This window comes from Aspergillus undulatus, assembly GCF_047715775.1.
Source record: "Aspergillus undulatus strain CBS 261.88 unplaced genomic scaffold BDV17scaffold_3, whole genome shotgun sequence".
Taxonomy (NCBI): domain Eukaryota; kingdom Fungi; phylum Ascomycota; class Eurotiomycetes; order Eurotiales; family Aspergillaceae; genus Aspergillus; species Aspergillus undulatus.
In genome coordinates this window covers 522545-539943 of record NW_027396607.1, presented here as the reverse complement: position 1 = coordinate 539943, position 17399 = coordinate 522545, and the positions used below count along the sequence as shown (strand labels likewise).

The following is a 17399-nucleotide window of genomic DNA, read 5'->3' as shown; positions in this document are numbered from 1 at the left end:
TCCAACTTTTTTTCTTCAACCTCTCTCTACTCAATAGAGCATAATCGCGCTCACGATGACTTCTCAAAATCCAGTTCCATTCGGGGACCCCATGAAATCACAGTTCCTCATCTCGCCCAACTACCGCAACCTCAACCACGGTCTGTTCCCCTCACCCTCTCCGCATCTAACCGAAACTCGTGCCACCACCACCACTAACACCAGAACTTCACCTCACAGGCTCCTTCGGCACCTACCCAGCCCAACTTCTATCCGAACAACACCGCCTCCAAAAATCCCTCGAAGCCACGCCCGACATCTTCATCCGGTACACGCAGCCTCCCCTCCTCGACGCCTCGCGCCAAGTCCTCGCAACCCTCCTCCACGTCCCCGTATCCGACTGCGTGCTCGTCAAAAACGCAACAACAGGCGTGAACACCGTGCTCCACAATCTCGCTTTCACGGGTAATTTAGGATCCAATGATGTCGTCATTTATTTCGAGACTGTGTACGGCGCTGTTGAGCGCGCCTTACTTGCGCTAAGGGAGTGTCTTGGTGTCAGGATTCGAAAGGTCAAGTATTCGTTCCCATTGGGGGAAGGGGAACTCATTGAACGGTTTAAGAGTGTTGTTGAGGGGATCAAGAGGGATGGGTTGACTCCGAAATTGGCTGTCTTTGAGACTGTTATTTCGAATCCCGGGATTCGGTTCCCGTTCGAGAGGGTTACGGCGCTTTGTCGCGAGTTGGGGATTCTGAGTCTTATTGATGGTGCGCATGGGGTTGGTATGATCTCGCTGGATTTGGGGAGGTTGGGGATGGATTTTTTTACGAGTAATTGTCACAAGTATGTTCTTTTTTTCTTCTCTTCTCCCTCCTGGAATGCAGAGCCTGATTGAGTATTGTTCCAGATGGCTCTACACTCCCCGCTCCTGCGCGATCTTGTACGTCCCCGAGCGCAACCAAAAATTTATAAGGACGAGTCTGCCTACCTCTTGGGGATATATCCCTCCTCCACTGCAAGCTTTATCTTCATCCTCTGGGCAAGGGCAAGGGCAAGGAGAAGAAGACGAGGAGCTCCTCCCCTCCGTCCTCCCCGATACAGGAAAATCTGCCTTCGTGACGCTCTTCGAGTTCACGGGTACAATGGACGATAGCGCGTACGCCTGCGTGCCCGCGGCCATGAAATTCCGAAGGGAAGTCTGCGGCGGCGAGGAGAAGATTTATGAGTATCTTGAGAGCTTAGCGGGGGAGGCGGGGGATGTTGTTGCTGATGCTTTAGGGACGGAGATTCTTCGTGCTGTGAAGGGTCAGGAGGGGCCAATGGGGTGTGCGATGGTTAATGTGCGGTTGCCTATTCATGTCTCCGATAATAGTTCAGCTTCGAGGAAGGAGGAGGGTGTGGTATATGTGCGCTCCGCGGACGTGAGCAGCCTGGCGCATTACCTGCACGAGCGATTGATTGAGAAGGGGACTTTCGTGCCTTGTTTCCCGCATGGGGAGTGGTTCTACACAAGGCTGAGCGCGCAGGTTTACCTAGAGAAGAGCGACTTCGTTTGGCTTGGTGGTGTATTGAGAGAGATTATGGGTGGAGTGGAGGGGTTCCTGGAGGCTCTCAAGGTCCCCAAAGCTAATCTCTAGATCCTATCTATACACATGGATATTAGTGTTGCTACCAAGGTAGGAAGAGTACATAATCAAGTAGAGGAAGGGAAAACTCTCCTCCCCCCAAAATATGTCTCAACAACCCTCAAGTCCAACAAGTTCCGAGCATCCCATTCACTCTCTTCCCCAAGAACCACAAAATCCGCCTTTTTGCCCACCTCAAGACTCCCCGCAACATCATCAGCAAAACAACTATACGCCGACCCGGCCGTCGCTGCGCTCACAGCCTGCTGCAGACTTAGAGCAAACCCCTCATTCACTACTCCCGTACTCTCCGGCTCCCTCGCACTCCGCCTCGTCGTCGCCGTATACAGATTCCGCAACGGGAAATGCGGCGCCGTCGGCGAGTCGGTCCCTATCGCAACATTCGCACCGCTCTCGACGAACTCACGATACGCGAATGCTCGTTTCACTCGCTCGGCACCGAGCAATTTAGGCCAAGCGCGGAGGATCGCGGGGTCTGCGTGTACAGGCTGGATACTAGCTGTTATGCCAAGATCTGACAGGCGCGCTGCATCACCAGGAGCCGTGAGTTCCAGGTGCTCTATCTTGTGGCGCCGAGACGGCGATCCAGGTGGTGGTTTGACAGTTTCCAGGGCGTCAATGGCGAGTCGAACCGCTGCGTCACCGATAGCGTGAAGAGCACATTGCAGTCCCGCTGCATCTGCGCGCTGCACGACTTTGCGCAGGATATCAGCTTCCCAGAGGGCGTCCGGTGATGCGCCATTGGTGCTATATGGTTCTGTCAACGCGGCCGTGCACGCATCGACCACCCCATCGCAAATAACCTTTATCCCAGCGATGCGGAAATCCGGGGACGTGGTCTTGTTGTATTCCTTGTACAGGGCAATCGCACGATCAACTTGGTCCAACACATCCTTTTCCACCTTCGCAGGCGTGATGATCCAATGAAACGCCAGTCGGATACTCAGCGCCCCGGGTTCAGCCTTATACAACTGCAGGACAACATCCCAGATATTCTCGTCCGTTGCCATCTCCACCATCCCCGTGTACCCGGCGGCATTATACGCTCTAACCGCATCCCGAATATACCCGCGCTTCTCATCGGTCGACGCAACACGCGCAACATGCGGCCAGACGATCGTCACCGCTGCAGCTTCACTAAGCAAACCGCTCGGATTCCCCTCCTCATCTCGCTCGATACTCCCGCCCTCCGGGTCAACTGTTTCCCTTGTCACGTCGAGATCCTGCAATGCAGCGGAGTTACACCACGCACTATGCAGATCCTTTGCGTCGATGAAAATAGGACGCGAATCCGGATCGATATCGTCGATCATGCTCGCGAGGGCCTTCCCGTCTGTCATGGAGTGCATCCAACCGCTGCAGAAGAGGCGCGGGTATTTGGTCTTCTCTCTGGATGCGGCGCCTGCTGCGATGGTGGATCGGATGTCGGGCAGGGATTTGCATTGGCTTAGGTCGATTTTGGAGAGCCCTGCGCCGAAGAGGAGGTGCATGTGTCTGTCTCATCTTGATCAGTATGGTGAACTTGAATAGATTGGTGGTGGCATATGTAGATAGCATACCCATCAATAAACCCCGGAAGCACCTGTCGGCCATCCAGGTCGACTATTTTGTCGAATTTAGTGGGGGTAGGGACATCTTTCTCTGGACCGACGTAGGCGATTGTATCGTCTTCGACGACGAGACATGCCGAAGACGCTGTCGTCGTCTCAGTGGAAGAGGCGAGCAGGGCATTGCGGCAGAGAGTCTTCATGGTGAAGTATGGCGGGGTAGTCGAGAGTTGGAGAAGGGAAGCTTGAGATGGCCAGTGCAGGTATGCGGGGAGACTAATGACTAGATCATGAAGAAGCTCAGAGAAGAAAAATAACTTACCCACTCTATTTAGATCCGTTCATATACTGCTTGTCGAAAGAATGTTGTTGAATTGACCAATAAGAATGATATAGGTCTATCTACTCCAATTCTGCAGTGCGGCCCGGATCACGTCACTCACTCCTGCATGCAGTATAGCTACAACATCTTGTGTGTACCTGTTCCCTCTAGACTTGATCGTAGTTTAGGCTATCGGTACTGGTTCATAGATTGGAAATCAACAAGTGGGATATCATTCACTCATAGGTAGGTACACCAAGATACTCCCTGTCGTTCATCAATCGTAGGTCTGTGTCCATATCTTAGACTCGCCCAGTCTATCAATATCGGCTACCAAGCTCGGAGTTCAAACAAACAAAAAAGTAAAGGGGAAGGTTAAAATAAACAAAAGAAAAGGAAATACTGTACCAACACCAAGAATGACTTTAGGTCAACTTCCGCCGCCTAGTCGACTGCGCACCCAATTCGCCCATCCGCCGCCCCCACCGCTCGACCCTTCACCTGCTTGTGAACTAGATCCCGGCTCTCGATTTGAAATATCTGGGGGGCGCGCGCTAGATAATGAGCCCGAGCGTCTAGTCCTGTCGGAGGTCCCCGACATCCCTTCTGAACTGCACAAAGTCGAAAACGATCAGCGATCATTCCATGGAAGTAAGGCTGACGAGTTGTAGGAGCGCACTTACGGCGCCGTCGATGTTGGGTTCGCATTTGCGCTGGAACTTGCATCGGCCGAGGTCGGATCAATCCCGCGTCGACAGTGGGGGCACGTGTTGTGCTGATTCAACCACGCTTCGATGCACTGCGGATGGAACCAGTGGGTGCAAGGGAGCAGAGAAACCTCGTCGCCTAGTTTGACGACGTCCATGCAGATAGAACACTCCGATGAGCCCTCGGGTCCGAGCATCTCCACGGTAGCTGGTTTCTTGGGCAAGGCATGAATGGCGTCTTGGGAGGCTGGAGGTGCCGCGTTGCGGCCTCCGTTTTGCCCGAATAGCTGCGTTATAACCCGGTCTAGCTCTTCCTGCGAGTAGACCGCATCGCCGTTGCGCTCGATGTTGAACATCGCTGAGAGAAGCGCTCCTAGTGGAGTCCCTCCGTTCATGACACGCACGTTTGGCCCGCCATTCCTGTCCGCTCCGCCGGCCTGCACGGTCCCGAGATCATGGTGTAGGATTTCAAGGATGCTGCAGCAATTAGTTAGACGGGATCAAAGCAATGATTCAACGGAAAACTTACTCTCCCAATGTCCGCAACGGAGTACCCATAGGCTGAGGCCCGTCCGCATCTCGAGGCGATAAGCCACCAGACGGCTGGCGCCAAGCTCCCCAGGTATTCCCCGCTCCGTGCATGTCATCGAAACGATGCCCCGGTTGATATCGGTCTGTCGGCGATCTGCCGCCCGCGCGTCCAGCACGCTCCCGGTTTGCTTCACTGATAGTCTGGAAAAACGAATTTATGCCTTGCACGGGATCCGGGTTCATCTCCCGCTGCGTGGCCGCTGGTCCGCGGGGCTGCATTCTCTGCGCCTGGAAAGAGAAGCGAAGGTTGCCACCTGGGGAGCGGAACGTTCGCTGGGTATACTGATAGCCGGGACCACTCCATCCGTGCGTTTCTACATCGTCGTCATGCGCCCAGGGGTCGTGATCCGCCCACGGATTGAACAGTGGAAGGCGAGGCGGACGGGGAGGGGACGGCGATCGGTGGTGGCCTGGGAAGGACTCGGGAGGGTCGGGGTGAGAGGATGAGGCTTCGGGTTCGGAGTCGTCGTCTTCTGGATCAGGAGGAATCTCAATCTGTGCTGGTTAGCCTAACGCAGGGCAAAGTGTTTGGGGGCGGACGCACGATCTCTGTGAAGTCTGAACTGCAGTACGGACATTCTATAGTCTCATGCGAGTTGCGGGGCCATACTCGGCCACAGGCATGACAGAGCACGCGATCGCCGGTATCCATTTTTGCGAATATGCAGGAGGGTAGAATGAGGAGATATTGAAAGACAAATATAATCCGAGAGAGAAACTGAGACAAGGAAAAGAAAAGGGGTTGAATGAGGTACTTGAATGAAACCAATCAGTCAAGTAATCAAAGCGTTCATGACTTGAAAGACTGGCATGCACCAGCTGATGCGGTCATTTTGGTGTCGAGAAGAAGAACAAGGACTGAAAGGGCGAAAGGCAGATTAATAAAGACAAGGCAGAAAAAGGACTTGAGAGAGTTGTGAACTGTTTGATGAGCTCGAGTAGTCTTAAGTGATTAAATGAGTAAGTTAAGGTGCTCTGGTGCTGTTTGAATGACGTTAGCATCCGCTTGGCGCAGCCAAATATATAGAGCCTCATTTGCAGTGGCTGCATTTTCCATTCACACCCTATGAACACAGTTACATACTACTGGACAATTAAAGTTGAAGGAAATTAGAATTATATTTGCGCCTCGAGGCCACCCTCATCCGGTCGAAAACGCCCAAGTATGATGACATGCTAACAGCCCAGAAGAATCCACAACCCGAAAGCAACATAAGCACAAGAAGCGTAGAGCAGAGAGACGGATATCATCGTCAGCGTCGTCAAGTATATACAGATCCGTCACCGAAATATACATCCGTCAGTTCATCGGCGCTGGCCCCGGAACAGCATTCCTCCAACCACTCCCGCCGCGAGGGCCAGCCCTCCGACAATGGCGATGCCCATCAGCCCTTCTCTCGACACCTTGTCGTCGATCAGCGTTCGCAGACTCGCCGCCTGTAGGTTTCCGGGCTCCTTATCGATGAGAAGGTCGTTGTAGCGGCGGGCCTCGCCGTAGTTGCCCAGCTTGTAGTTGCCGAGCGCCAGGTAGAAGAGACATTCGCGGCGGCGTTCAGGGTGGGCACGGAAGATCTCGGACAGTAGACGGACGCCTTCTTGTTGTTCGTGTCGAGAGCTGGATTTAATCAAGCCCTATGGAGGCTATTAGCTGTGACCAAGGGATGTCCGTAGAGGTGAGGGGAAGGCATACCCAGGCGTAGTTGAACTTCGTCTGAACGCCAACATAGTCCCCTTCCTTCTCGTATTGCGCTCGTAGAACCTGCAGTTCCGCCGGCTTCAGCGGACTGTACTCAGTTAGCTATGCTGGTAACTAGACCGCGGAGAAAAGCTGACCTTTCAGCGTCTGCGGCGTCTGGGTCCGGTCAGTACAGCTCTCATCATAGCAGCTCGGTATACACACAGGGAAGGTTTGAAGACGTCATGTTGCTCTGAGATGTTTGAATACCAGATCAAGCTCTTTTCTCGATCCAGAGTCTAGGGTCTGCAAGTGATGTCAGGAACAGCCAGCAAGATCGATAAATGACGAGGTGGTGCACGTGGAGTTGTGGCGGTTGCCCTCCCAACCGTATCTGTAATACGCGATAAATACGTCCCCTCATATCGCTTCTTCTGCGTCGAACCTCCGCGGTGTTCCTTTCAAACAATCAAATACGATCACCATGTTGCTTGACGAGAATCCCTCTACGGTAGGAGTATGCCAAGTCTTCTAACTGTTTAACTCTAACAACATCAGCTAATCCACCACACAATCGGCAACTTCAACATCGCGCCAGACAAACAAGCCGTCTCGCGCATCAATGACTCCCTAACGACGCTCCAGCAATCGCGCGACCTGCGCATGCGCGAAGCAGAAGCCTCCCTCCGCAAACTCTCCCGCCACCTCCAGTCCCTAAACACTCAACATGACGAAGCCGTTGCCGCGCACGATGCAAGTAAACATGCCGCCGCGATGGTCGAGCTCGACACGAAGAAATTCCGCATCGCCAAAGCCGCGTCCGAACTGGAGATTGAGAGCGAGAGGCTCGAGAGTGAGCTGGAGATGTTGAAGGAACGATTGGCGGATCTGGAAGCGCAGGGTCTTGAGGGAGATGAAACGACGAGGCGGGAGAGAGAGGCCGATGATGCTACTCTGTATGTTTGTCAGCCTTGCGCGATTCTTCTCTTTGCTAATCATAACAGGCTTCGCTTGAAGATTTACCGGGCGTTGGGCATCGATATTGAGCCGGATGAGGCGGGCAACTTTACCAAGGCTGTGATCCGCAATAGCCGCAAGGGCGACGTCCACGTTGTCAACCTGGATCCGAAATTCTCGCGCTTTTTCTATTCCAACTATTTCTGGTCGACCATGCAGGGCTGAATTAACCAGCTGGTTCTTTGGCGTTATGGTGTGGAGATATACCCAATCGATTTCGTTATCATTTTCAAAGTGTCTATTCGGGATATAGTACATGGTCGTAATATTATACACGGGCAGAGCCAGGTCAGGTTATGCGGACAGCAAACTCCTCACAACTGCTTCCCTCTCTTCCTCCGATACCATTATCGGCCTCGTTCCTGGCACGACTCTCTCCACGGCATCCAACACTTCCTCCGCCGATATGTCTCCTAATCCCCGCCCATCCCACTTCGCCATCCACTCATCTTCCAACGCCCACATTCCCTCCTCAACCTCATCCATCGTCTGCACCTGCCTCCCATCCCAAGTCAAACTAGCCTCTGCCTCCGCCTTTGCATGCGCATGCGCATTCCCATCGCCATCTTCAAAAGTAGCCGGGTGATACAAAACATCAACCCCCAACCCTCCCAATCCAAGGCCCAATCCTTCGACCCTCCCATTCCAAAGAACCTGCCTAACTCTCCCCTCCCTCCCAACCATCATCCAAACAAGCGGCATCCCGCTTCTTCCAAGCGCCTCCCTAACACCCCTCGTAGCCTCCCTCGGCGAAACCAAAACCCCCGCACCAGTCCCCGCACCCCGAAAATGCCGCGCCGTGACCCCCTCCAACTCCCTCACTATATTCGGGCCGATCTTCGTCTTCAGCGCTTTGCATTGCACAATCACGCGCACGGGGGGATCCGTCACCGGGCTCGCGCCAACGTGCCATGTCCCCTGAAGATCGACGCCGAGGTCGGATCGGCCGCCGACGCGGTAGAGGTTGAAGGCGCTGTTTCGGAGGTGTGACTGGACTGTGTATTCGTAGAGTGTGCCTTGATAGGTTGTTGTTGACTCTGATAATGCGGTGCGCTGTGCGTAGTCGAGGAATGAGGAGATGTCGTTGTGTGAGGGGGATGCGGACGGGGGTGGAGGCGGGAGTTGGAAGAGGCGGCGTGTGAGGGAGGTGATTCTGGAGGGTTTGGCCGAGGTTAGGATGGGAAGTGAGGAGAAAAGGGGCCGCGTCGGATTCATTTCTTGACATTCTATATATGACAAAGGTTTGGATGTTTTGTTGGATCCAGCTTCCTGGGCGGTGTAACTCCCGACTCCAACTCCAATTCCGCTTATCGAGCAGTCGATAAGGATGTCAATCTTACCGGCTTCTTAGCTCCAGTCCACCACTTCACTTCTTCATCATCTTCTTCTATTGCGCAGTCTGCGCACTCTATGTAACCCCATTTTGCGACCCTTTCTTCAGCCAAGAAGAATCAAACCACGAAAATGGCCGACATTCTCACGCAACTCCAAACATGCCTTGACCAGGTACCTCCACCTTCTCAAAACCCCTCACGACGACACCAAAAGACACAACCAAACTAACAAAAATCATTGATAAACAGCTCGCAACCCAATTCTACGCCACAATTGGCTACCTAACAACCTACCACGACAACTCCCCCGCAATCCCACCCCCAAACCCAACATCTGCGCCGGCGCTCGCAAAAATCCAAAAGAACTCTTCGAACCCTCCTATCCCCGCTAGCGCGGCCGCTATATTACAGAATAACAATACATCGATGGCATCTCCGGCTGGTGGTCCGGCGACGGGGGCAATAACACCGGGTCCGGTAGTGAATTCCGCGGGTGGAGCAGGAGCAGGAGTAGATGCAGACGCAGCTGGTGAAGAGAGTCTCCCGCCACGTCCGGATAGTCCGCGGACGTTTGCAGCGCGACAGCGAGAGCTTGCGCGGGATCTTGTGATTAAGGAGCAGCAGATTGAGTACCTTATTTCGGTTTTACCGGGAATTGGGTCTAGTGAGGCGGAGCAGGAGAGGAGGATCCGGGAACTGGAGGGTGAGTTGAGGGGGGTTGAGAGGGAGAGGGAGAAGAGGATTAGGGAGTTGAGGGTGCTGAGGCGGAGGGTGGAGGGGGTGTTTGGGGGTGTGGAAAATGGGATCTATGGAGGTCGGTGAATGGGATCTACTTCAGCATCCATTGGCATTGGGTTGGTTACCTATATTCGCTTGGTTGGTCTTCCGGTATCGTGGATGATGCAGTGAGATGATTCGTTAGCTAGCTATGCCGTGACTTGCGTCGTTATCTCTTGGTTTCTAGGTCCATATCCATAAGATGATGCATCATAAAAGCAACTAAATCGTGAAAAAGCAAAACAAAAACAACAAAAAGGAAGCAAGAAACTTGGGTATCAATGCCAAAGCAAATCATCCAGGCCTGGCCGAACCGACTAGACAGGTCTAGGTCAGACGAAACCAAATCTGCAAGACGTATAAACGATATAGGAAAATTCATCAATCCATGCGAATGGCCACAGTTCAATCATTTGAATAGACTGCGGTACTCTCTCATTCGCCCCTCCTGAACCTCCGCTTTGTCCAGCTTGCCACGATTCAAACTCATATCCGCCAGCTGTTGCTTCTTCTTCGCCAGCTCGGCGATTTTTTCTTCTATGCTATCCTTCATAAGGAACTGCACGGTTGTGACCTCGCGGTCTTGTCCGAGACGATGGACGCGGTCGATTGCCTGCGCGACTGCAGCGGGATTGTATTGCGGCTCCATTATGTATACGTGTGACGCGGCGGTAAGATTGAGGCCGACGCCACCAGCCCCAATCGTGGCGAGGAGGATAGTGATGTTGTTGTCATCGCGGAAGGTATCGAGCGCTTTATTGCGTGCCGAGAGAGTCATCGTGCCATCAAGACGGGTAAACCCTGTTAGACCCTGGTCGCGGAGGGCGATCTCGATCAGATCGAGGTGGGATGTCCAAGCCGAAAAGACGACGCTCTTAATCGGTTTCTCGCCCTCGGGGAGATTGGCGCTTTCCTCGGCCGTTGAGAGGAGGTGCGAGAGGAGGGCTTTTGTCTTGGTGTGAGGGCCTTCATACTCGCCGAGAACCTTTGCTTGTTTGCGCGTCTGCTTTGCGCGAGCTTGCTCCAGGATATACTCTTGCAGACCGTTTACTGTGATTGTCGAGTATGAGGCTGGGATCCAGCCTTCGCAAACGTGGCATTTCACATCGAAAGAGCCGGGGCCTCCAAGTTGGTTGTCGAATGCTGGTTTCAGTGTAGAAAAGCACTCTGGGCATAGAATGTCGAAGCAGGGAAGAATAATTGCAATTGCGTCGGACTTCCCCGCAACAGACGCACCGTTTGCATCCGTGTTCGGGTCCTCCAAACGCTTGCTGCAGATAGCACACGTATCGGCGGATGACTCCTGCATAAGCGTGAACATTTCGTACGCTTTCTTGTCAGTGGCGTCTGGGACATCGCTGGGCCCCTCCTCGAGGTCGATGGCGTCCTGAACACTAAGTCCCTTGATCCGCGCTCGCTCGTCACTATCTAACAGCTCTTTTCCGTGTGCGCTGATCTGACGCAGTATCATCATAGCCTTCAAGATATGATGGTACATCCTACCCTTCATCTGGGTCTTGTCTTCTCCAGCAATGACGCGCATCATTACGTTAGACTCTTTGCGGAAGAACTCGTGCAGCTGTTTCTCGGCCTCCGTGAACTCAAGCATCACAATCTTATCATGTCGCGGCGGCAAGTCAATCTTGTCTTTGACTCGCCGCAGAGTAAACGAATCTACCAGCACACGCAGGCTAGCGAGAACAGTGGCATCACCCGTCTTGAATCGGCTGAGGATGTGCATGCCGAACCTGCTCCGGTCATCATAGGGGAACAATTTCAAGAACTTGGTAACCGAAAGCAAATCTTCCAGTCTGTTTTGAATGGGTGTACCCGTCACCGACCAGCGCCGCTCCGAGTTTAGTTGGAAGATTGCCTGGGTTTGTGCTGCGCTTTGCTCCCGGATTGTATGCGCCTCATCCAAGACAATGCGGAACATGTTCATTTTGGCCAATGGGCTGGCTCCTGTTCGCCTTGAGCCACGCCCATTGATCTCGCTGAGAACAATGCTGTACGTCGTAATCACCAAGTCATACTTGGATAATTCGTCGACGCTCGTCGTCCGATTGGGGCCATGAAAAACGTACGACGAAACCGAACCTTCCTCCAGATGCTCCTGGATCTGCGTGACCCAGTTGTTAACTGTGCTTAAAGGGACCACGAGAAGAGTGGTTTTTGTGTTCCGAATGCCCGGCCGGCTCTTCACGAATTCAGGTGGTGGAATCGATTTCGCCCACTCCTTGGCTTGCTCGAGAGAGGAGACAACAAGACTCAAAATACTCAGTGTCTTTCCCAAGCCCATCATATCGGCCAATAGCCCACCATAGCTCTGCGGCGGTTCCTCATCCATAACAGTACCACTAATGATTTCGCGGAACTTCTTGGCCCCGTTGCGGTCATATTCCAGCCTCCAGAGGGAGTTATTGTCCTCTTCTTTGGGACCGAACTTGCGTGGGTTCTCCTTCTCAGTCATAAACCACAGAGCCTGCTTTTGGTGGCGGAGTAATGGTGTTTTTACCAGCGACGGAGCTTCCTTTTCAGGAATATTCTCGGCACTCTGAAGCTGATCGAACATCTTCATCACGGCGTCCGCCACCTCTTCGGCTGTTCTCACTTCATAGTTGACACCTATCCTATTCCGCGGCGCTCCAGTTGGAGCATAAGACGGCTGCATACGTCTTCTCTCGGCATGCGGATTGAAAACAGGAACTCCCTGTTCAACTGAGAACGGAGTTGCAAGCCAGACATTATGCTGGCCAAGATAGTTGCCGACTTTTTCCGCATCCTGACGGAGACCGTACAGATTGATTGATGCCCTAAAGTTTGACGAGCAGGGATTCCACGGCACTTCTTGAGGCAGTTTCTTACGCACATCTAGACGAGCAGTGATTTCAACGCTCAAGGCCGGCGAGTCCAAAAGTGGTACAATCACAGCAGCAGTCTTTGAATCAACGACACCAAATGTCTTTCCGTTTGGATCAGAAGCCTCGATCCGGTTGTTTCCCTGGCCTGCTTTGCGATGGACTTCTAGTTTCATAGACGGCCAATGTGCGGAGTCACCGAGGATCGTTTGAGGAGCCGGCATTGGGATTAATGACGCTTGAATCGTGGCGTTTTCCAGCTTGCCATAGCATACTCTTTGCACGCTGAGGTTATTGGAACCTGTGACTTGAAGATCATCGTCGTCGTTGTCTCCCGCCGCATCTGAGAACCCGTTAGCATATACCCTTGAGACCATTCTGGCAACCAGCTTCCTACCAACTGTGAGATCGACGACATTTGGCGTTATGGCAGTGGAGCTTGGAGTTGTCTCTCCATCACCCTCCCGCATATACTCCCCCAGCCCGCTATTTCCCGTGATGGGGGCCCGTTTCGCCTTGCCGTTCGGTTGTCGATCCATCTTCACCCGTTTGTACGGGGTACTAGTGCGGCGTTCCACCCCGTACATGTCCTCTAAAAGGCTTCGATGTCTCGAGTCCGCGTCACTGTCCAGTTCGACCAGGTCTGCACCTCGCTTGCCGTCATTGACATCCGAACCGGAAGCGTCTGTGAACTGCACATCGATATCGGGGGTTGCGTTGGTCCAGGACTGCGGCGAAGCACTTGCGCTCGTCGAGCCAGCCGACGAAGGGTATTGTGAGCGCGAGATCGGGCTCGCGCGGCGAGAGGATGGTGGGCGCTGCGGACTCCGATGCGCGACGGAGGTTCCAGGTGGCGCAATAGATGATGCTACATTGCGCGGTTGATTGTTAGCGTTCTGTTGACCTGTTTCTAAGTGTGAGCTTCCTGACGCTACCGACTCCATGTCGTCTGTATCATATGGGTCTTCTGGGGGAGTGGGGGTTCGTCGGGATGACGAGAATGATGAAGTGTGAGGGCCATGGTTGAGATCGGGTCCGTTTTCAGGGTCCTCTCCGAGATCGAGGGGAGATGAAGGTACTTCAGGGTCGTTACCATTCTTTTGTAGCTGTTTCTTGTACGCCCGTGGATTGAGCAGCATGTGGGCGTGGGATGGCATCATCCCGTCCCTTTGGCAGCTGCAGGTATGTAGGAAGGGCGTGAGGTGTCAAGAAGTGGGTCGTCGCGGCAAATAAAACGATTGTATCTCGAGGATCAAAAGATCCCAGTGCACCGAGAGGCTCGTGAGAACTGTAGATGGCGTGGGGGCTCCCATGCGACCTTATCGGGATTCGGGAAGGATAGGACTCGATGCAGGATGACGAAGTGGCGAGGAAAAAGAGAAAGCGTTCTAAGCACGCAGGTCCTATCGCGAGAATGCAAATCGCAAGAAGCGATAAGAAGGAGGAGAGGCACGGAAGTGGAAGAAGAGAAAGTAAAATAGAGAGAGGGCGCGAGAAGATGAGGTTGCGCTCAGTTGCCTCGAGCGTCGATGGTGATGTCGCCAAGAGAAGATCCCGATAGCGATAAGAGAGTCAGCACGGACTGAGAACGAGGTCACGCTGCTCTCATTTCACAGCTCACTTTGGCCTCACTGCGACTTGAACAATCTTGTATCTTGTACGAGAAGGATGAGAGTTCCTCCGGGGATCATGATTATTAGTGAGAAGCTAGCTATATGTCTATATACAATACAACATCAGGGTGGTATTTCCTAACCAAAGCCGCTCCTCGCAGCTAATACTCCTCATGCGGGGGTGCCGTAACAGAGACGCTAAATGAAAATGAGATGAAGGTAACAGAGTCATGAAGTGGGTAGGTTGCGTGGTGATAGAGGAGAGCAGTGAAAGCAAGAGAAAAGTCATGCAAGATCTAGGACGAGAAAGAAGTCCGTCAACGATGACGGGAAAGCAAAGGGAAAGTGTCAGCACCAGGTAAAAACAGGGTTCTTGCTCTTGACAGCCTCTATCCGCTCTACGATCACCTTGCGCTGGTTGCCTTCCATGCCCTCGGCGGCCGCATAGCCGAGATCGCCTTCCAAATCGTCGCTGCTCCAGATTAGGTGCGCGCCGCGCGTACTCGAGAGAGAGCTGTGTTTTTGATGTTTGTTGCCAGGTCGAGGGGGGAGTGATGGCCAGTTTCGATCTCCATTTCTTCTCGGGCTAAGGCCATCGGCGCTGTCGCGACTGAATCCGTAGTCTGTTGAACTAGCGGTCTGAGGGCGGCCGGAATCTTGCGAAGGCCGGCCGCGAGAGAGCTCAAACCGGTTGGGGTTAGGAAGATCGCTGGGGGGCGATGAGAGTCCGACCAGGTCCTGATCAGCCATGGATATGGCGGCGCCAATATCCATCTCGTCATTGTCCGGGTCGTAGCGGTCATCGTAGCTCCTAATCTTCCGTCGCTGAGCTTCCGTAGACGGCCCGCGGAGAGGGATGGCAACAGGAACATCGACCAGGTCGTCCCAGACACAAACTCGGGTTCTTCGTGTGAGCTCAAGCGGTCCATGATCCGGCTGCTTCAGCGTCTCAACCACGTTCCACGCTTGGCCCTTCATGACCGCGATCTGTCTAGCAAACATGCTCTCCTTGAAATCGTCGTCCTGGGAGAAGATTCGTCGTAGGGCCATCTGTGTACCGCTCCACCATGCAGTCGAAGTCAATAGTGGAAGGAAATGGTCTCGTGTCCTCTTGGAAAATGGCTGTCCAATAAGAGAGACTGGCAGGAACAACCAGCCAAATGGGAAACTCCGCCACTGAATTATGATTAGCAAGAATACAAAGCTTCGTAAGAACGGGATACTCACGGCATCGGGGTGTTTCCATGGCCATGACAAACTGTTGTCAATGGCACCAATTTGGATAGATGCCTGGGCCTCGTTCGAGTATAACGGGGTTCCCGTACGGCTCACGGCCTGCATTGTCTCATGTCGTCGATAGGGGTACGAAGGGGAATGTGGCTTATCCGAATTGACCGAGACTGGTCGTGGGGGTACCAAAAAATCGTCATCATCCTGTTGATGTTGTTGTTCATTTTGTTTGGGAGGCTCTGCGACGATCGAGACATCTTCCGTCTTCCAGTCAATTTTAATCATCCAGTTATCCAAGCCGCGGTCCGTGTTTCGCATGATATAATCCAGGATAACCAGTTTCTCCAATTCTTCCCGGAAAGATTGTTTGAGGTTCTCTGTCCAGTAGAATCGTCGTTCCGTTTCCTCTTGTGGGGATGGTGTGCGCGCATAGTCGTTGGCCTCTTCTTCCTGCTCGTCTTCGTCGTCGGACTGTATGCCCGATGGCCGGCAAGCCTCATTCCAGGGGCGCTTCTTGCGCTTAGGAGCGTCCTGTGCACGGAAACCGGTGTTTGTTTGATCAGGCCAGGGATGCTCTCTCAAAAAGAGGTTAGCATCTCTGTAACCCTTGAGGAAAACCTGGAAACTGCCCGCCTTTGGAGGAAGCTTTTTCTTGCCCATCCAGGCTTTTCTCCGATCCCAAAAGTCGTAGTAGAATGACTTTGACGACAGCCATACAATGTCAGTATAAGGAACCATGTTTGTGCGGAGACGTGCATCGAGGACATAAGCGGCAGCCTCCGAGACGTAGGACAAGTTCGGGATCAAGCAGGCACGCCCAAAGAAACAAGGGAACAGATTCCGGTGGATCCATTTTGTCCATTTTGGGTTACGGGATGCATATGGTTCTTCGTCCTTGGGCTTGAAGACACCAACAACTTTGCCATCGCTATTGCGCGCAAAGTAACTTCCCGAACTGCCCTGCGAGATCATTCGCGGGTGAACACCCATTCCTATAGCCACCCGCACGCTCTCCACAACTTCCTCGAACCCATCTCGAGCCTTCCGCGTAGCTGTCTCAGCCTCCTCCGAGTCCAGCTCTTCAGCCGTAATCGGTGTGACGCCATTGGGCGCTTGGAAGACAGAGTGATAAATCTCCAGCTTCTCTTCCTCGAGGGTTTTTCCTTTCACACGGTGGATCTTGAACTTGTTGGCAAAGTCCTCGGCCCAGCGCTCAAGCCGAGCATTGATGGCTTTTATGTCCACCGCCGAGTTCCTCCGCGCTCGCCGGTGATGTGTGCTCGATCTCCGTCGATATTCCGGTGGCGTTGCTACTCCGGGCGGCATCGAGCCTCGAGTTGAAATCGGTTCATATTGCGTGCCGTAGGGATTGATTGTGCTAGATGTGTGGTACAGGTCGTCGTCGTCCGAGCATTCGTAGGGGTCATTATGTCTATCCTCCTCCTCCTGGGCCAAGCGGGCATAACCAGACGTCGCGGGTCGATTCTTCGGCATGTTTCTATCGAATAAAATGAATAATTTTGAAAAAGGCGTAAATGAAAGGCGAGAAGACGAATCCGGGAATCAAGAGAGAAAAAAAAGAAACGGGGCAATTCTTCAAGGCATTACCGGTACAACTTTGGAATCTGGGGTATAAAAAGGGGATGGACGAGAGGCCAAGAGTGACGGAGGGAGGAAGCAGAGGCGATGCTTCAAGAGGATGCAATGAAAGAGAGATAACGGAAGATAGAGGGTCCAGCAGCTGCGGCAGACCCCGTCATCTAATCCGACGGCGTGGTGTTTTGGCGAAAAGAGGACAGCAGCTGAAGCAAAGGGAGGCGAGAACCCGGCCACGTCCACGTCTGTATGAAGGACTCCGACTGCCAGACTTCGGCCTCGAGTGGAAACTGGGACGGACACTGGTGGTACTGTATGTTATCGTATCAGACCCAGGCGGCGACCATTCTGGCAGCTTTTAGTGGCCCAGATATTGTTACCGTCACACTAATACGAGGACCCCGTTTCGCACCGCCACAAGCTCATCTGCCAGACACTCCACCAGAGCTTCATCAATCGTACCTCTAACAGGAAGAATCAAAAATAACACCTTGACTTTCTGGAAC

At 53.2% G+C, this 17399-nt stretch overlaps 9 protein-coding genes across 9 annotated transcripts; 3 read left to right on the top strand and 6 right to left on the bottom strand.

Annotated features, from left to right (window-relative positions):
- BDV17DRAFT_107942 (putative aminotransferase family protein (LolT)) lies at positions 1 to 1794 on the top strand. Its single transcript, XM_073753800.1, has 3 exons — positions 1 to 140; positions 220 to 823; positions 888 to 1794. The coding sequence occupies exons 1-3, from the start codon at positions 56 to 58 to the stop codon at positions 1615 to 1617; spliced, it is 1419 nt and encodes a 472-aa protein (XP_073620206.1). The 5' UTR covers positions 1 to 55; the 3' UTR covers positions 1618 to 1794.
- BDV17DRAFT_287043 (amidohydrolase) lies at positions 1674 to 3376 on the bottom strand (the record flags this gene model as incomplete). Its single annotated transcript, XM_073761070.1, has 2 exons — positions 1674 to 3120; positions 3186 to 3376. 2 exons carry the CDS (start codon positions 3374 to 3376, stop codon positions 1674 to 1676), a joined length of 1638 nt encoding a protein of 545 aa, XP_073620205.1.
- Positions 3377 to 3650: 274 nt separating this feature from the next.
- On the bottom strand, positions 3651 to 5533 carry BDV17DRAFT_107935 (putative RING finger domain protein). The gene is made up of 4 exons (XM_073753798.1): positions 5338 to 5533; positions 4732 to 5288; positions 4179 to 4679; positions 3651 to 4106 (listed from the first exon to the last, which is right to left on the bottom strand). The coding sequence occupies exons 1-4, from the start codon at positions 5443 to 5445 to the stop codon at positions 3926 to 3928; spliced, it is 1347 nt and encodes a 448-aa protein (XP_073620204.1). The 5' UTR covers positions 5446 to 5533; the 3' UTR covers positions 3651 to 3925.
- Positions 5534 to 5893: 360 nt separating this feature from the next.
- BDV17DRAFT_251752 (mitochondrial fission 1 protein) lies at positions 5894 to 6838 on the bottom strand. The gene is made up of 4 exons (XM_073756466.1): positions 6694 to 6838; positions 6627 to 6645; positions 6484 to 6577; positions 5894 to 6425 (listed from the first exon to the last, which is right to left on the bottom strand). The coding sequence occupies exons 1-4, from the start codon at positions 6713 to 6715 to the stop codon at positions 6099 to 6101; spliced, it is 462 nt and encodes a 153-aa protein (XP_073620203.1). The 5' UTR covers positions 6716 to 6838; the 3' UTR covers positions 5894 to 6098.
- Positions 6839 to 6887: 49 nt separating this feature from the next.
- On the top strand, positions 6888 to 8253 carry BDV17DRAFT_251750 (kinetochore Spc24 family protein). The gene is made up of 3 exons (XM_073756465.1): positions 6888 to 6979; positions 7027 to 7424; positions 7473 to 8253. Exons 1-3 carry the CDS (start codon positions 6953 to 6955, stop codon positions 7648 to 7650), a joined length of 603 nt encoding a protein of 200 aa, XP_073620202.1. The 5' UTR covers positions 6888 to 6952; the 3' UTR covers positions 7651 to 8253.
- On the bottom strand, positions 7780 to 8700 carry BDV17DRAFT_287039 (uncharacterized protein; the record flags this gene model as incomplete). The annotated part of the gene is made up of 1 exon (XM_073761069.1): positions 7780 to 8700. The coding sequence occupies one exon, from the start codon at positions 8698 to 8700 to the stop codon at positions 7780 to 7782; it is 921 nt and encodes a 306-aa protein (XP_073620201.1).
- Positions 8701 to 8949: 249 nt separating this feature from the next.
- On the top strand, positions 8950 to 9641 carry BDV17DRAFT_287038 (med21 domain-containing protein; the record flags this gene model as incomplete). The annotated part of the gene is made up of 2 exons (XM_073761068.1): positions 8950 to 8991; positions 9069 to 9641. 2 exons carry the CDS (start codon positions 8950 to 8952, stop codon positions 9639 to 9641), a joined length of 615 nt encoding a protein of 204 aa, XP_073620200.1.
- Positions 9629 to 14128, bottom strand: BDV17DRAFT_251746 (SNF2 family N-terminal domain-containing protein). The gene is made up of 3 exons (XM_073756464.1): positions 13548 to 14128; positions 12852 to 13358; positions 9629 to 12797 (listed from the first exon to the last, which is right to left on the bottom strand). Exons 1-3 carry the CDS (start codon positions 13612 to 13614, stop codon positions 10006 to 10008), a joined length of 3366 nt encoding a protein of 1121 aa, XP_073620199.1. The 5' UTR covers positions 13615 to 14128; the 3' UTR covers positions 9629 to 10005.
- A 1-nt stretch (position 14129) lies between these two features.
- BDV17DRAFT_251743 (1-phosphatidylinositol 4-kinase LSB6) lies at positions 14130 to 17154 on the bottom strand. The gene is made up of 2 exons (XM_073756463.1): positions 15295 to 17154; positions 14130 to 15243 (listed from the first exon to the last, which is right to left on the bottom strand). Exons 1-2 carry the CDS (start codon positions 16789 to 16791, stop codon positions 14416 to 14418), a joined length of 2325 nt encoding a protein of 774 aa, XP_073620198.1. The 5' UTR covers positions 16792 to 17154; the 3' UTR covers positions 14130 to 14415.
- Positions 17155 to 17399: the final 245 nt, after the last annotated feature.

What these genes read in the sequence shown, in the direction of transcription:
- BDV17DRAFT_251750 (XM_073756465.1), top strand. Translation starts at nt 6,953, where the DNA reads ATGTTGCTTGACGAGAATCCCTCTACG. An exon ending in TTGACGAGAATCCCTCTACG is followed by an intron (nt 6,980 to 7,026) that starts GTAGGAGTATGC and finishes TAACAACATCAG; the next exon opens with CTAATCCACCACACAATCGG. An exon ending in GAGGCCGATGATGCTACTCT is followed by an intron (nt 7,425 to 7,472) that starts GTATGTTTGTCA and finishes TAATCATAACAG; the next exon opens with GCTTCGCTTGAAGATTTACC.
- BDV17DRAFT_251752 (XM_073756466.1), bottom strand. Translation starts at nt 6,715, where the DNA reads ATGACGTCTTCAAACCTTCCCT. An exon ending in CGAAGTTCAACTACGCCTGG is followed by an intron (nt 6,426 to 6,483) that starts GTATGCCTTCCC and finishes TAGCCTCCATAG; the next exon opens with GGCTTGATTAAATCCAGCTC.
- BDV17DRAFT_107935 (XM_073753798.1), bottom strand. Translation starts at nt 5,445, where the DNA reads ATGGATACCGGCGATCGCGTGCTCTGTCATGCCTGTGGCCGAGTATGG. An exon ending in GTTCAGACTTCACAGAGATC is followed by an intron (nt 5,289 to 5,337) that starts GTGCGTCCGCCC and finishes TAACCAGCACAG; the next exon opens with ATTGAGATTCCTCCTGATCC. An exon ending in CCGTTGCGGACATTGGGAGA is followed by an intron (nt 4,680 to 4,731) that starts GTAAGTTTTCCG and finishes TAATTGCTGCAG; the next exon opens with CATCCTTGAAATCCTACACC.
- BDV17DRAFT_251743 (XM_073756463.1), bottom strand. Translation starts at nt 16,791, where the DNA reads ATGCCGAAGAATCGACCCGCGACGTCTGGTTATGCCCGCTTGGCCCAG. An exon ending in CATGGAAACACCCCGATGCC is followed by an intron (nt 15,244 to 15,294) that starts GTGAGTATCCCG and finishes ATCATAATTCAG; the next exon opens with TGGCGGAGTTTCCCATTTGG.
- BDV17DRAFT_251746 (XM_073756464.1), bottom strand. Translation starts at nt 13,614, where the DNA reads ATGATGCCATCCCACGCCCACATGCTGCTCAATCCACGGGCGTACAAG. An exon ending in GAAACAGCTACAAAAGAATG is followed by an intron (nt 13,359 to 13,547) that starts GTAACGACCCTG and finishes ACTTAGAAACAG; the next exon opens with GTCAACAGAACGCTAACAAT. An exon ending in TGTCGTCGATCTCACAGTTG is followed by an intron (nt 12,798 to 12,851) that starts GTAGGAAGCTGG and finishes ACGGGTTCTCAG; the next exon opens with ATGCGGCGGGAGACAACGAC.
- BDV17DRAFT_107942 (XM_073753800.1), top strand. Translation starts at nt 56, where the DNA reads ATGACTTCTCAAAATCCAGTTCCATTCGGGGACCCCATGAAATCACAG. An exon ending in CTACCGCAACCTCAACCACG is followed by an intron (nt 141 to 219) that starts GTCTGTTCCCCT and finishes TTCACCTCACAG; the next exon opens with GCTCCTTCGGCACCTACCCA. An exon ending in TTTACGAGTAATTGTCACAA is followed by an intron (nt 824 to 887) that starts GTATGTTCTTTT and finishes GTATTGTTCCAG; the next exon opens with ATGGCTCTACACTCCCCGCT.